Source organism: Piliocolobus tephrosceles, chromosome 11 (genome assembly GCF_002776525.5).
Source record: "Piliocolobus tephrosceles isolate RC106 chromosome 11, ASM277652v3, whole genome shotgun sequence".
Classification (NCBI taxonomy): domain Eukaryota; kingdom Metazoa; phylum Chordata; class Mammalia; order Primates; family Cercopithecidae; genus Piliocolobus; species Piliocolobus tephrosceles.
This window is the reverse complement of record NC_045444.1, coordinates 34910223-34927283: the sequence shown is the minus strand read 5'-3', so window position 1 is coordinate 34927283 and position 17061 is coordinate 34910223. Positions and strand designations below refer to the sequence as shown.

At 39.1% G+C, this 17061-nt stretch overlaps 1 protein-coding gene across 2 annotated transcripts in view; it reads right to left on the bottom strand.

The window, feature by feature from the left end:
• Positions 1 to 17061, bottom strand: part of LYPD6B (LY6/PLAUR domain containing 6B) — a 183138-nt gene that overhangs the window by 6400 nt on the left and 159677 nt on the right. For both annotated transcript variants that reach the window (XM_023217521.2, XM_026447474.1), the window contains exons 2-3: positions 4344 to 4495; positions 997 to 1095 (exon numbers count right to left, since the gene is read on the bottom strand). In XM_023217521.2, the coding sequence (XP_023073289.2) occupies positions 997 to 1095; positions 4344 to 4458 (214 nt within the window). In that variant the 5' untranslated portion in view covers positions 4459 to 4495. The remainder of the gene's footprint in view (positions 1 to 996; positions 1096 to 4343; positions 4496 to 17061) is intronic.

The following is a 17061-nucleotide window of genomic DNA, read 5'->3' as shown; positions in this document are numbered from 1 at the left end:
TCAGAGATTTCCCTGACTATCTAATCAGAGACTTTCATTCATTCTGTCAGCAAATATTTACTGAGAAAACATGGGTCAGGCACTGGATTAGGCACTGGGATATATTAGTAAACTAAACAAACTAAAAAGATGCTTGAAAGTTTGTTAAATGAATGAATGAGTTTCCCAAATATCAATGTATCTCAAGAGTACAGAAATCATCCTTTGTTTTGAGATGGTAAGTATGACTTTTCTAGACGTATATTCAAGTATTTCTGAAATTCTGAGAATGACTTAATCAATATTGTGGTCTATGTGTTCTCCCTGGTAAATGACATTTAAGAAATTCTTCCTTAAGGTACTCAACTTCAATTTGAGGCTTTCACACCAGTTTCCAAGAACTCTCAATATAGTCTGATGTTCACATAGTCTCAGAAAAAAAGACATCTGATTCCTAAAGATCATCATCAAATCAGGAGAGATTTGATTTGCTTTCCAGTAAACTGATTTGCTTTCCAGGAAACTGATTTGCTTTCCAGGCTCACCAGGGCCAGTATTAAAGGACCAGCGAGTAGGCAAGGCTAGGAGCAAACCTGCAAATTTATATTTTTGGTCACCTAGCTTCAGGGAAGAAGGTGTGGAGGGTGAGGTCTGCCGGCCTCCGGCAAAGGAGGCCCAGAGAGTCGCCCGGTGGAGCTCTCGGGCGGAGTTCCCGCAGTCCCGACAGGAGTGGGGGCTGAGGAAGTGCGCGCAGCGCCCCCCGACAGGAGCAGCTTTTATGTCCTGGGCCTGGGAGTGGGAGGGCAGTGGGCGGGACATAGGCGGGTCGGGGGCTGGGCGGTAGGCGCCGCTAGGCAGTCGACCGGTGTCTTTCCTGGGCGCGGGAAACTTAACAATGAAGAACCCGGAAATGCGCCATTTCACTCCCTTTGTTCTTTTTGTTCCCTCCCTCCCTCCGTCCAGACAAGATTCAAAAGAAATGAGATCACAGAAGTCTTCCAAACTCAGCACACTTACTTTGTGGACACCATTTGTCTTCTGCCCATCTATTGCAGTTATAATTATCCCTTGCATTTTCACAAGTAAAGCACTTGAAGCTATTTGGAAATGGTGTAGCTTTAAAGAAAAAAGCAAAGTGAAACAGTAAGTTACAGAAGACAAAAATTTCAAACATCGAATATGGCACAAAATTAGCAGCTTTAACAGATGAAACAAAACTTACAAGCTTTCATCCTTACAATTTCTGTTTCTAGAGAGCTAGATTTACCCATCAGGCTTTTGGGGACTTTTCTTTATTCCCTTTTGTTTCAATGTCTTCTAAGAATTGCCACTATAGAGTAATGAAAGTGGTCCCACAGCTACTTTGAAAGATGCATAGTATTGTTCTATTATCATTTATAATTTGGGAATAAGTAGGGGCTGAGGGGATGAATGAGCGGGGGAGAGGTATTGGAACACATGTGTCATCCCTGAAAAGAACTGGAGTCAGATTAACCTGAGTTTGAATTCTGTTCTTCCCACAGATTAGTTGTGTGATTTTTAAAATTCTAAGATATAATAATATTTATATTAATAATGAAGATGCCCATGACTTGCAGAGGTATGATGATTAAATGGGGGGTTGCAAGCAAATACCTTGTAGTCTCTAGCACATCAGATCATGCTGGTTTCTGTCCATATGCACTTCCAATACAGCTACATTTAACCTCAAACAAGTAATCTCATCTGATAATATGCCAATTATCACAACATTAGACCTTGGCCAGGAATATAACATTTAATATGAGGATGCTAGTAATTCTTAAGCCCTTATAATTAGACTAGTTTGTTATGGAAAGAAGGATTTCTGAGTTGCTGGCAGTCTGGACTGAGAGCAACTTGTCTTTATGCCTTTTCTTTTCTTTTCTTTTCTTTTTTTTTTTTTTGCTTCTTGTATCTTGTAACTTTAGTGGATAAGAAGAAAAAACTAAAATAATTTGACATTTCTGTATAGACCAAGTATAGGACCCTGTGTACAACTTTCAATTCTCCCATTTTTGTAAGACAAAGACACTGTTTCATCCTCTTCGTTCTATTAGTAAGACAGTAACCATCCTAGTAATATAACTAGAAATTGGGGTGAAAATCAGAAAGCAGTGGGAATTTCACATAAAGGGGAGGATACGTATGGTAGCATAAAACAAGAACAAAATATCAAAAGCTAAGGTTTGGAGGACAAGAAGTTAAATACTGAGGATATATTTCGGTTTTGCCTATGTTCGAAAGTGTATTAAGTAAATAAATAAATAATGACATCCATTTTCACCAATTAAATCAGTACAGTTAAAAAATACTAATATTCAATGCTGGTAGCTAAATGGTTAAAGTATAAATTGGCACAACCTTTTTGATTTAGTAATTCCAATTCCAGGAAATCTATTCTAAGGTCGTTAGCCAACTGAAGAGAAAGTGCATTTAAAAAGATAATCAGTGAAGAATTATTTAACATTTAGGTTGTTTGTGATTTATTTTTCTTTCTGATATAAAGTGTGGGGGAATAGTGAAATAAGCTACAGACCAGCCTTATGATTTTTTTTTAATGTAGAAGACATTAAACTATCTTCAAAGACATTGGGAAATATTAAAAATATGTATAAAGAGAGGAAAAACCGTGTAAAACTAAATTTGTACCATCTCAGTATATCACATATATAAATACACATACATAGAAAAAACACTGGAAGGAAAACATTCCAAAAGAAAAACTCCTTTGAATCTTGAGGTTATGAATACATTTTATTTTCTTCTATATGTTTTCTGTCTCTGGAATTTTCTATAATGAACATGTATTACTTTTTTTTCTTTTTTAAAATTATTTTTTTCTCATCATAAAATTGTACTAAGCTTAAAAATTTCAAAATTTGTAGAGAAGTTAGGGTCTATGAAAATGATGTCTGTGCCATGTCTTTCAGCTATCAGTATATAATTATTACCAATTTAGGAATGTATAATGGTAGTTCAAGGTGTATACGTGTAGTATATGTATGTATATGTACATGTGTAGTATATATGTGTATATATGCACACACACAGAGATAACCATCCCAAATAATAAAACACAAAGTAAAGAACAGTAATGATATAGATCTCATTTAGGAGTAGTATAAGAAGAGGGGGTTCTCACACCTGACCATGTATCAGCAGTATCAGGAGAGCTTCTTAAAAAAGAAAAGCAGGGAAAAAAAGAAATAAATATATTCTGCATCTCACCCTCTTGACTATTAAATCTCTGGAGAAGTGATTAGGGATATGCAGTTAAAGATCCTTTCATAATGATTCTGATACTCTTCCAGGCTTGGGAACTACAGGCACTCACATGTATACCAAATAATTTTTTATTTATAAGAATCACTCTTTAATAAAGTATATCAAAGAAGTTCTACTTGTCTAAAAAGAAAGGAGGGTTAACGACATATGTATACAAACACATATCTATACATATGTATGTAAAATGTATTAACATATATGTCCTATAGATGATATACACTAATATTTGCCTATCTTTAAACTATTAGTGGGAAAGTTGAGTCTTATGTAACCTTTGCTAATGGTGATTATGTGTGGTAGTAATGAAAATCCAGGTGATATTTCCTTCCAAATTTCAAACAAATAAATCTGTTTTCAAAATCCTTAATGGCCATTTGAAAAAATTAATAGATCATTTATGCAGAAACATTCAACAGCCAATTTCCTTCTCCAGGGAAGACACAAAGAACAATGAATTTCCTCTACTATGCCATGATTAGGAATGGTGTTTCAGAAGTGTGTGTGTGTGTGAGTTTTTTTTGTTTGTTTTTGAGACGGAGTCTCGCTCTGTCGCTCAGGTTGGAGTGCAGTGGCGCGATCTCGGCTCACTGCAAGCTCCGCCTCCAGGGTTCACGCCATTCTCCTGCCTCAGCCTCCCGAGTAGCTGGGACTACAGGCGCCCACCAGCAGGCCCGGCTAATTTTTTGTATTTTTTAGTAGAGACGGGGTTTCACCATGTTAGCCAGGATGGTCTTGATCTCCTGACTTCGTGACCTGCCTGCCTTGGCCTCCCAAAGTGCTGGGATTACAGGCGTGAGCCACTGCGCCTGGCCCCAAAAGTGTTTTTTAAAACAAGAATGCTATTAAAACTTCAGCAGGAAGCCAGACCATTTTAAGAAATGGAGAAACTTTCACTTACCATACACTTACCCATAGAAGTAATGGAGACTTTCTGTTTTATTCTAGGGATAAACCAAATGTTCTGGGAAAGACGAAGTTACAATAAATGGAAAAGGAGGCTTCATATGAACACTCTGACCCCACAGCCACGAACTAGGATGGCAACCACCACTACTTACGGTCGAGAGGAGGCCTCACATTATAGAAGTTGATGTTCTTGGCAAATGCCCAGCTTTCTGAGAAGATAACGATCTGGACAACAGCTATAGCGAGAGTGTGACAGAGGAGCAGCATGCTGACCTTGTGTGCTAGGCGGTCCAAACTCTTCTATCTATGGTGAAAAGACACACTGGTTCAGTTTCTTTATGTTTTACACATCAGTGGGTGTTTGTTTTGCTTCTGTTTGGAAAGCTCCATTATTCAAATATATCCAACCATCTAACCTGTTCTGTAGGGCCAGGACCTGTGAGTAAATTGCATTGTTTTTGATCAGATGAAAGGTGAGTAATGACCTCCTTCTACTGGTCAGGCCTCTGCACTAGCCAGGTAGGCTTTAGCAGAACACACGATGGCCTTTTGAGTTCAGAAAGGACAAGCAGGCAGAGCTTCCTGCTGTGCTGAATCACCGGATTTCTTAAATCAACCGTGGTTCTGAGGCATGTTGAGCCAAAGTCACTGGACCACCTATCTGTCAGTTCTATTCCTTGAGTCAACATTTACATTTGATAAATTTTGCAACTTTTCAAAACCTGGAAGAAACAATAAATGTGGGAGCAGTGAGAAGGATGGCAGGGGAAAGGACAAGGAGTCTGAGAAATAAAATCTCTGCCAGATCCCGGAGCACACTGATAGTAAGAAGAGAGGCAAGAGTCGCTGTGAACTGCCACCCTGGGCACAAGAAGCTGCCAGGAGGTTCTAGAGGAAACAGAATAAAAGTTGTCTGAAAAACTGACAACCATATAATGTTAGTCCTGATCCACAAATACTACTCACCGTGTTTATAGACTTTAAGTAGGCAGGGGAAAATCCCAACAAAATGACAGACATGTACATAGCACTGAGTAAAAGATACGACATCTTAAGCCCCCTGGCTCTACTCCCCCAGAGGCAGACCTGGTAGCAAGAACATTTATAATGTCACCACTGACAGGTTTCCTTTGACAAGGGGGAGGTGTGGGCAGCAGAAAATGTATGTTAACTGGGAACCCAAAGACTTTGGTTCAGGTGCTGGCTCTGCTATTTATTAGCTGCCTGACCTTGGGCAAGCTCTTTAAACTCTATTAACCTTAATTTCCTCATCTGTGAAGTGGCTTAATAATACCTACACTGCCCACATATGTAGGTGAATGTGAGCATCAAATGTAGGTTCAGAAGGGATCACATAGGATTGTGTACATAGAAGAACTCATCATAAAAATTCTGTGAAAATACTGGAATACTAGAGTTCAATACTATTGGCTGAACTCCTTGCTAAATCAACCGGTTTCAATGGGTTTAGGGAATTTTTCAAAGGAAAAAGTTCGATCTCTGCATATACAAGCATAATCCTTCACATGCACATTTTGTTTGAAGCCAGAGCAATAATGCATAGATTCTAGGAATTTTCTTCTCTCTCTTATTGTGGGTATACTGATTTTGCATGTGTCACTAATATGGCCTGCCTATGGGGATGGAACTAAGTTATTAGACAATATGTAGCCACAACATCCTATCATCTCTATTGATGGCATTTGCCACTAATAGAACTGAGTTGCTAAGAAAGTACTCAGAGTTATAAAACAACAATAACAACAACTTTTGTGAGTATGTTTCAAAAAACAATAGCGAGACTTTCTACCTGCATTATAGCTCATGTACATAATCATACCTAGTGATATATAAAAATATATATAAATCTTTCCTGGTTCATTTTAGAAACCAACATTGGCCTTTCAGTTATTGGATTTCTAAATTCTATTCTTATGCTCTTTCTGAAGAAATGGACAGTTAGCAAAAAATATTATCCCTTACAGTCAAGTGGTTGTACCGATACAGATTCTGCTTCTCCTATTCATTTCTCTGAGTTGGTCTATTCCATAGTCATTATTGTACCCTTCTTTATACCAGTGGAGACCCTTTGAGTGCGGGAGACTAATCCCTTTTTCATAGGCTCAGAATGACTGTTCCAGTAGCAATCCTCAAGTGTTCTTATAATATGGAGAGAAGGCCTAAGATATAGGTTTCAGTGTCACGTTGTCTATATTCAAATCTCTTTTTCACCACTAAGTAACTATGGGAACTCGGACAAGTTGCTGAAGATTTCCAAGCCTTGGCTTCCTCATCTCTAGAACAAGCATAGGATAGTACTCACCTCATAGTTTTGAACTGAGGACTGAACGACCCAGTGCATAGGAAGCGAAGCACATAGTTCGCATGCACTGAGTCATTGAGCTGAGCACATGTGCTGAGCGCATGGTTAAAGCTCTATTTATTGAGCACTTTCTGCTCAATAGTAAAGAGCATTGGCTCAAATACCTGCAACCAAAACTGCTATTTGGTGCAAGCTCCTTAACTTCCCTGTACCAAAAATTTTGAATCTATAAAATGGGAGTAGTAATACCCACTTCATAGGGTTGTGGGAATTAAATTAATGCCTGTAAAGTACTTAAATTAGTTATGTGCGTGGAATTTTGCTAATTTGTACGAAGTAAGCACTTACTATTATGAACAAATCCCCAGTTTGGTATCACAAGTAAAAAGTTTGGTTTTCCTCATGTAATCTCAGTGTGAGACAAAAGCCCACTCATTCATTCAACATATTGTTATTGATACCTAATAAATAACAAGTTATTGTTATCACTGACTCCCCAACAAGGTCTTGACTCTAATGCAAATTGCATTTTAGAGAAGAAAGGCAATACATGTGGGCAAAACATAATTTCACATAGTCATAAGTTTCATGAAAGAAACACAATAAGGTGAGACGATAGTGAAGAGAAGGTGCTGCTTTACACAGACAATGGACCCAGTGTCTCTCTCTGAGTAGCTGACATTCGAACAGGTAAATCAAATGATGGGAAAGAATCAGCCAAGCAAAGAATCAAGGGAAAAGTAACGAAGGTCCTAAGATGGGAAGAAGCTTGCCTCATGGGGGAACTCAAAAAAAGCAGCCAGTGTGGCTGGAACATGAAGAAGTAGGGGACTGGACAGTCAGGGAGTCGGCAGGGCCAGATCACACAGATGCTTACTTGCCATGGCAAGAATTTTGAGTCTAGCAAAATCAAGAGATTGTTTAATTTAGACCATCTAATCGTGAAAAATGCCAAGAATGCTTTTTCTCTATCAAGTAATTGGTCCCAGATTCCTAGCCTTATCTCTGGTTCCTGAAACAAAGGGATACAAACGATAGTGAACATAGAGGAATATGGAATTCAGACACACCGCAAAAGTCTCTCTAAGAATAAATGACAGACAACTTAAAAACAACTGATTGAAAACAAACACAAGGATTAGGCTTCTTTCTGGTTTTTCTATCCTTCAAAATAGCACCGTAGGAACCCTAGCTTCATTATCTTTGTACAAGTGAGGAAACTGTGGTTTGGCGGCAACATATGTAATGATCCCAACACACTTCTCAGAACATAGTATCCTCTCAAAACACTTCCATATAGCATAGCCTAGCCTGCTAAACTTGAAAGCTAATGAGAAGTATACCAAAAAAAATTGCTTCCATATAGACAAAATGTATTTTCATTTCCATTTTTAACTAAAACAGCATAGACTTATTCTATCAAAATTCTGCAAAACTGCCAAAGTTTTGCCTGTCAAGTGAGGAAAGTACTAAATAAAAATGTCTTCTATTTCCAGAGCATGTTTTCTAATCTCTTACCATCCACTGCTTCTTCCTGAGGACTTATATCTATCTCTATCTATTCTTCAGTGTGTAGGTTTGTGTTAACATGACTGTTTTATTTTTCACAACTCAAACACATTAGGATAATGAAAAAGTAAATGACTAACTATAGTAGCTGACAGTTGTTTTACATTTAGAATCATTTCACAGAGACTCTGAACTAAAAATTATCTGCTGAGACTTTGCTGAGTAGGCTTTCATTGCAGCCTTTGTGGCAGAACAAGGTCACAAGAGAGCTTATATTTTGCTCCAGAGGGGGAGAAATCTTTCATATGGATTAGATTAAGCCATTCAGGTTATTTTCTCCAAAGCCATCACATAGAGCAGTGTTACTTCTTCATATGCGAAGAGAGGTGGCCTATGAGCGTATTCAGGTTATTTGCAAAACTATGTGTCTAGACATGTTTTCCCTCTGGGTGGAGTGTCTCAAAGGAATCCACATAATTGATTGTAGAGACCCACATAATGGTTAAGAGCGACTTCTTGCTGTTTCAGAATATGGCTATAATAATTTGGCTTCCTTTGACTTAGACATTTTCATATTTTGACACTAAGAGAAGAAGTTCCACATATATATTAGGTGTCTGGTCCACTTCGTGAACTCAAGGATAGCTCAAAACATTTTTCCCAACACGGAGCTTATCACCTTCATCCATCTTTCCCACATAGTAGGCCTGGTCAGAAATCCCTCACCTATGGTACTGATCTTTCCTGTGTTTTATGAGTCCTCCCTTTGGAAGATACATTAATACTTGCTCCAGAATGCAGAGTGCTTCCTTGCCAGAAGGAAGGGACTTCTGCAAGGCATATTTATAGAGATACAGCAGGGATGGGCAACTCTCAGGCTTCCAGAGAATAGCAGGTAGCCAGATTTGTAAATTTAGGAAGCCCCACCTGAGACTTTGGCCTATTACTGACCAGAATCAAGGACTTACCTGGAACTTGGTCCAGAAGCATGACTATTTCCCAAGTTTGAGCCTGGATAATAATCTCATCCAACATGTGGCATTTCACACTTCCAGGGAAAAGACAGAAAGTTGATGGGGTCTTCAGGAAGCAGCACGTCTTTGACATCATAAACTCTTTTGAGGTAGGAAAATGACCCACATTTTTTTTGTTATATTCCCCAGGCCATGCTCAGTGCATGCTAGATACTCAGCAAATACTTTATGGAATAGAGCCAACCTCATTAGCTATGACCTATAAAGACTGCCTTAGTTAGTAAGTAAGACAAAAGTGGTGGGCTGTTTAGAATTGGCAGGGTGTCCAAAGATGATAAAGAAATGATGAAAGGCGATTTGAAAAAGAAGAGACTAAACAAAGGTGGCAAATGCTGGCATTTCTTGCACAATTGCTAAAAATGAGTCAGCAAGCACAAGGCCAATTTCAGCTGCCAATAAAATAAATGAAATAGATAATGTAAGGGGAACAGCTCTACTAAGTCCAACATGCCTATCAACACTCACATTCACACCTTCCTGCAAGCACCACTTATCTCACAGTAAGACACTTTAATGACAATCTTTAACAGGCCTGGCTTCCCTTGTAAAAAGAATAGAAGGCAAAGTGGAAATTCAAAATGAGAGCTGAAATTTTACTGAGAAAGAGTGGAACAGACAAAAAGACTCTTCTTCCAAAGGGAAATTAGCCAGAAAAGTTTACCATTTACAACAAGGGTTGTGCTAATTGCTTCTGGCTGTTAGGCCAGGTTGGCAACTGGAGATATGCTGGTTCCCATTAAATTTAGGAAGAACACTGGTGGGGCTTAGTCAAGACCAGGTGCTCACTCCCTTCCCTGCAGGGGAACTGAGGCTTCAGTTCCTAACCTTCCCTGGGCATTGGGAACCTAGTTCCTACAGCTTCAATTTCTCTTTGCCAATAGGTTCTCTATTTCTGGTACATGGAGGGTTGTTTCCCCCCACAAGTTTAAATATGAATTATTTTAATTTTAATATAATTAATCTAGCATTCTATGTGCCTGAAGCAGAATAGGAGAGAGAAGTTGAGCTTAAAATCAACCCCATCATCTTGATCTGACGATATTAGCTCTCTATAGAGCACAACAGATTTTACTCTTGGATAACAACATTCAATAGGGAAAAATAAAATCATGATTCAGGCTTAGCCTTCATTATAGCTTGTCTGAATCTTGAAAGTAGTGCAATTAAAAGTCATGCATTTGTACCAGGTACCATGCTGAGCACACTGTCCCTGTGCGCTTAAAAATTTTGGGGACCAAAAGTCAATATGAGCCACTGATAAGATATGACTGACAAGAATTAATACAATCATCTTTGAGAGGAGGCATAACAATGAGCTTTAGGTTCAGAAATACCTAGAAGAAAATTCTGGTTCTACATTTACCAACCAGGTGACCACAGAGTTAAGAAATATTGTGCCCATTTGCCAGTAAGAAAAGTGAGTCTTAGAATCACGCAGGAAACTTCTAAGTTGTGGTGTGGATTGAGCACAATTACATAAGTAAAATACATTTCACTTAGGTGGGGTTCAAGAAATCTTAGGAGAAAGAAATCTTTCTCCCTCCTTCACCCTTGCTTTAGACATTATTAGCAGCCTACTAGAAATCAGATCAATAGAAATGTTCAGCTTCATTGCATACTGGCTGGGGTAAACCGGGTCAACAGGATTGAGTTCTGTGCACTGATTTCTGAAGAAGATTTAGAAATTCTCTCTATTGCAACCAAGGGAAAGTTGGAATGAATGACTGCCAAGGTCCCTTCCACTTCTAATATTCTATACTTTTTATGGAAAGAGATTAATGAAGAATTCTAGTTATTCCATACAGAGTCATAAATGTAATACAGCAGTCCCATCACATTTCAGATTCCTGCTGTACTGCTTTAAATAATCTAAACTTACAAAAAATCTCATCAAGCACAGGATCATAAACTCATAGAAACAAGTAACTCATTTTTTAAGTATAAAGGTGTACATTTTGCAATGCCAAAAACAGAGCTTTTTCTACTACATGCAACCTGATCAAAGAGAATGTCTAAAGCAGCACTGATGTTAAAATAATTTCATTATGCAAATCAATTTTAAATCTAATCATGAATTAATACATGGCCCATAAGTGTATAATTTGGGTGGAGAAACAGTCTAATCAATTTTAAAGACATCTTTTTAAATGTGATTCAAATTTTAAGAAAAAGCTAAAAGACTCTTCTAAGGTAACAGCTCTTCAGCTACATTTCTGTCACAGACAGGATTTTATACCTTTTTGGAGAAGGCTTTCATGACATTAGAAAGGTAACACGGTAAGAGCTCCAATAGACAAAATTTAAGAGCAGCCAGGCGTGGTGGCTCACGTCTGTAATCCCAGCACTTTGGGAGGCCGAGGTGGGCAGATCACAAGGTCAAGAGTTCAAAACCAGCCTGACCAATATGGTGAAATCCCGTCTTTACTAAAAAAATACAAACATTAGCTTGGCGTAGTGGCATGTGCCTGTAATCCCAGCTACTCAGAAGGCTGAGACAGGAGAATCACTTGAACCTGGGAGGTGGAGGTTGCAGTGAGCCGAGGTCATGCCACTGCACTCTAGGCTGGGTGACAGAGTGAGACTCCGTCTCAAAAAAATCAATCAATCAATCAATCAATCAATCAATAAACAAAAGCTTAGATGTTTAGGAATTAGAAACTCCCTTAAAAACAGTCAAGACTGGCTTGTCATGTTTTATGCAACTATTTGGACAAATGGTAGGAACCTAATAAGAATGCGTTGATCAAATTTGAGAGTCTCCTTCACACAGGTGGAATAATTTTTACCCTCTTTGCTTCCATAAATGATTTTTAGGAGGCTTATGCCAAGTGATGTATGCATTAAAGCTCTTAAAATACTGAATAAAAGCCATATTGGATGAGAGGATACTAAAGATCCTAATCCCCTCTAGGAACAAAGCACTCGGCTGTGGGTTTCCCTTTGCTCTGTACTTCCTAGAAACCAGGGGAGATATGGGACACATTGATTCTCATTATTTGAGAAAAGATAACTCTTCCTGATACTTAATTCTCTAACTAATGAGTCATACCATTACAATATAGGGGGCACCAAACAACATATGAATAATGTCTGAAATTTGTTTTGAGGACCTCCGATGCATTCGTCATTTGGCCACTTATTTATTTATTTATTTTTCTTGAGACGGAGTCTCACTCTGTCATCAGGCTTGAGTGTAGTGGTGCGATCTCGGCTCACTGCAACCTCCACCTCCTGGGTTCAAGCGATTCTCCTGCCTCAGCCTCCTGAGTAGCTGGGTCTACAGGGGTATGATGCCACCATGCTCAGCTAATTTTTGTATTTTTAGTAGAGAAGGGGTTTCACCATGTTGGCCAGGATGGTCTCGATCTCTTGACCTTGTGATCTGCCTGCCTCAGTCTCCCAGAGTGCTGGGATTACAGGTGTGAGCCACCGTGCCCAGCCTGGCCATTTCTTTGAAAAAGCCAAGGACATAACATTGAAAGGTAATTCTATACAGATACTTCTGCTATCAGGTATACAAATGAAAAATTTGTTTTTCTTTTCCATGGAAGAGGAGTGTTTTTATACTTGAGAGAAAGATATAGCTGGACAGATGTTCTGCAGGAGAGCTGCTCTCTTTACTGAATTCATTTCTTTTAATAACGAATCAAAGCTCTCCTAAGAGAAATCGAGGCTGAAATGTCCAGCAGCTGGCTAAAGGTCCATTACTCGACATTGGTTGAGTGGAGGAGTGTATCATGCCACAAATGCAGTCTAATACGTGGCACTCAGTTGAGGAAATTCAGCATTCATCGTCACTCAGTGTGTAAGGAGACGGCTAGCGCTTTTTGACTTCGTTTAGCCTCAGCTGACATAGAAAAATGATTGTAAAAATAAAGTTTTCATACAGATGTGTTTCTCACTTGAGAAATTTCTCTGTATATGTGTGTTTGGATAGGTGTGTATGTGCATATATACATGCATACATATATTTTATTGAATGAATTCATTGCTTAAGCGCTAACTATGTGCCAGATTTCAAAACTGTCCCTGGAACTCTGTTTAAGAGACAGTATTCCTCATCATCGCAGCTGCCTTCAGCACCCACATGGTTAACTGGGAGAGCTGCACAATGCAGAATCATTACTAGGCATCTGTCCTGTCTTTTTACTTCCGTCCCAGGGTTTTATGTCACTAACCATTGTTTATAAAGCCCCCACTCACTCATCTTCATTCTTGAATCTAGAAATATATTAACCAAGTAAAGAACATGTTTATAGATATCTATCATTTTGAAACAGGAGGGCATTTAAAAACGAACAATAAACTGCATGCTACGGCAAAAGAATATCATGCTGACTTTTGCATACTCACAAAATCCAGAACAGATTATTCAAAGAACTCTCTGGAAGCTGACAAGCTTATAAAAGCAATCCTAATAAAAACTTTCTGCAATCTGCATATATAACAAAGTTACAGCATGTCACTTGCTCCATAAATTGCCACTATTACCACTTGGAGCAGAAGGAACTGTACATAGATAAAGATATATATGTGCATAATTTCATATTCCCAGAGGAAACTGAAAAATTATGTACACTAAATAGTGTTTTAATTGCAACATGAAAAACTACATTAAATGGTTCATGATATGGTTCATGGTCCCACAAGGGTAAAGTCAAGTGTAAATGCTGACTAGTACAATGGGGAGAAACCGGCCTTTGGAGGCGCTCAGGCCTGGGGGCAAATTCTAGCTCTGTCCAGGATCTACTGCCTCTAGGTGATCACTGGATTGCTCTGAGTCTGTTTCCCTATCAGTAAAATGGAGATATCAGATACCTATATTACAGAGAGTTTTGTGGAAATTAAAGGAGAATAAAAAATAAGCCCCTACCTATTTCCCTTTTTGTCAATTTATTAAATCAATTAGAAAGCTTAATGCAGAGATTTATTGTTCCTTTATGGATGATCATACAGGCCAATATTATTAAGGCCATACAATAGCTGACAAGATTTAAGACTGAAATTCAATATACATATTTTCAGCTCTCAAATTCTATGATTATCTGAGCACATATGACAGCAGAATGTAAAATTCCTCTGAAGACCAATTTTCAGAAAACTACTCTAGCATACATGTGAGAGCAATATTTAGGCCTCACTGGAGTGTTTCCATTTATCAGCCTTCTAGTAAATCTATATGATTTGCCTATACTCGTAAATAACATGCAGTAGTTCTAATAGCATTTGTTTTAAAAAGCAACAGGCTCTGTGCTTTCACTCGTATCATTGCTTTATTGCCTCAAGTGTGTGTCACACTTCCCATTCTGCTTTAAAGGTCCAGTTCAAATATTTTTCATTCACAAAATCTTTCCATGCCTACTCCAGCCCATGAGGTCCTCTCTAGCCTGAAGAAAGCTTGGAGTTTGCTTGTGGACACAGACTGTCCTTCCTTGCTTAGCAATGGGTTGGGCAGAGAAGGCCCAGTCCATGTTTGGAGATGGGCTGAAGGTCTCTAAGTGAACACAGACCTCATATACTTGCAGATATTGTGAATTTTTAAAAAATGACTTTTCACATTTTTAACATCATAATTGCCATTTCTATTTTGATTGTTTCTTTTAGTGAATAATCTTTTAAGTTTTGTGACAATCTTTGAACAACACTCTTTTCAGTTACCCACATGGAGATTATGAGAACTCCATTTTCAGCAACTGAAGGTCTGTTCAACAATGGCCTAGTACATTCGCCTGTGATTCAACACACACTGTGTGGGGCCTGAAATACACTACAACCACACCACCTTCCCAAGCTATCCCAGTCGGTGAATCTGCTTGGCTTCTCCAGAAACACCCTCTATCCCTCTCCACCCTACACTGTGCTCTGGGAAGCTGAGCTAAAGAACGCTCACACGGTTCCCCTTCCACTGGCTGCTGGTTTGGTTTTGCCAGTAGCAGGTGCTGGTAGATTGGAAGATGGAAAGACAGTGAGATTGGGCATGTATTCCCCTGACTCCCTCCCCATCAGGTTATCATCATGTCCCACAGATCCTAGCAGGTGGCCAACTCTGCAGCTCCCATCTCCTGGTAACTGTTTTCTCCTGTCTTCTAGGCCTATAAAACAATACAATGGAAATGATTTTCTCTGCTGCTAACTCTGGAATCTGCTACTACCGCTAAATCTGGCCCACATCATTGTAAACAGTCCCTTTATTAACTTTCTTAAATAACGCCAGGTTGTTTATACCAGGTGGTTTCTGCCATGACCCTGACTGAGCCTTGAATCTAGGCTAGAAACAGCAGGAAAAGAGCCACTCTGGACCAAAGCATTATGGCTTGTTTTAGCAGAGGTATTACAGGCAATGTTGCAATGAATAAAGGGTAGCCTCTTTACTATGAAGTGTAAGGGCAATTGTTATGATCTATTAAGTTATAGGAAACCAACAACTAGATTTATGCTACAAACCAATCAGGGTAAGAAGGAAGCCATTAGTAAGAAAACGAGAATATTAATGAGCAGTATACCAGAAGATAAATCTAGCTGAAGAATATTTTATAATTTCATACAAATATACCACCCTCTCAAAAATGTAGCTTTTTTTTTGCTTCTACCATCACTAAAGCACATCATTAAATAAGCAGAGAGAGAGATGGGCAAGATTCTCGAACTTTAATAAAAGGGCTCAGAAAGATGGACGCATGTTGGTATGGACATAGCGCTGAAGCCCACTGAGGCTATACTATATGCTGGGCTGTACCCTTTTACTGCATTATTATACCTATCAATATCTACACAGAGATGTAAGTTTATGTGAATATAATAAATTCACTGAAAACTGGAATCCTCTATTTGTGTGATGATGCTTGGCCCTATAGTTTCCTTTCTAAGATCGAGTATTTCAAGAAACACTAGATTCCTCCTTGACAAAAGGCTTCTCATTTATATTAAGAAACTACTCTTGACCTGCTGTCTGCTTATTATTCTGGTGGCCTCTCATCTTCCACAGTCCCAGACCTTTTCACTGCGATAATGTTCTCAGGAGCCTCATGTGTCCAGGGAAGCCCTTTCCTGCACCTTCCAAATTTACTCATACCCCCTTTCTTAATCAATTTTATTTCCTCTTCACCCTCTTCTACTCCCTGCTACCGTCACTCAAGGTCACCTCAAAGAGAAAAAAACGTTTAAAAAAGAAGTTAAGCTGGAAACGCACACTGAGATCTCATTCATATTCTGCACTGATTTCCAGACCATAAAACTCCTAGAGAAAGTGTTCTTTGATAATGCCTAAAAGAGCCCCTTTTAGCTTGTGTTTTGAAAAAAGCACACCTTGGATGTACCTTTAAAAGGAGTTGCATATAACAACAGAACTGAAAGAGGCCAAGAAAAAGGATTCATCTCGTTTTTATTCCTTTTTTTATTAATGCAGAGATTCTTCTCACCAAAAGTGCCTAAGAGAGACTGGCCGAAGTACTTGGTGAGGCAGCCATCTGGAGGGTGAGAGGACTGGGGAAGCACCGATGACCCTAATTGTTCACAGTGTATGGGATGTGGAGCCCACTGTACCCAATGCCCAGCTCACATCCACTGACAGCAAAGACGACTTCTAGTCCACAGACTCACAAGTCTGGCAACTGTCTTCTGCTGTAGGTAATAATCACTCCAGCAGTGAGCACAGCACATGGCCTTCAGGGCTCATCAGTCTCCCACTTAACACTCCCCCAAAGTCCCCCAAAGATTGCTCATTATAATTTGTACAGGATAGACACTTGGAACATAATCATTGAATAAATGCTTGATTGAGGTTGACTTCACCATTCTCTTCAGTTTGCAAACCCCACTCCCCTGGCTCTAAGGCAGATCAATTTCCATTTACCCTTTAGCGTCTGTGTTTGGACAGTGGGCAGTTATTTCAAATTGAGGGCTGAGAGGCCTCAAATTAGCACATTCCCTGTACCACATGATTCATCTTCAAAGAACTTTCCCATCCGAAACTAATTAATCCTCTCCACATCCCTGTGAGGTAAG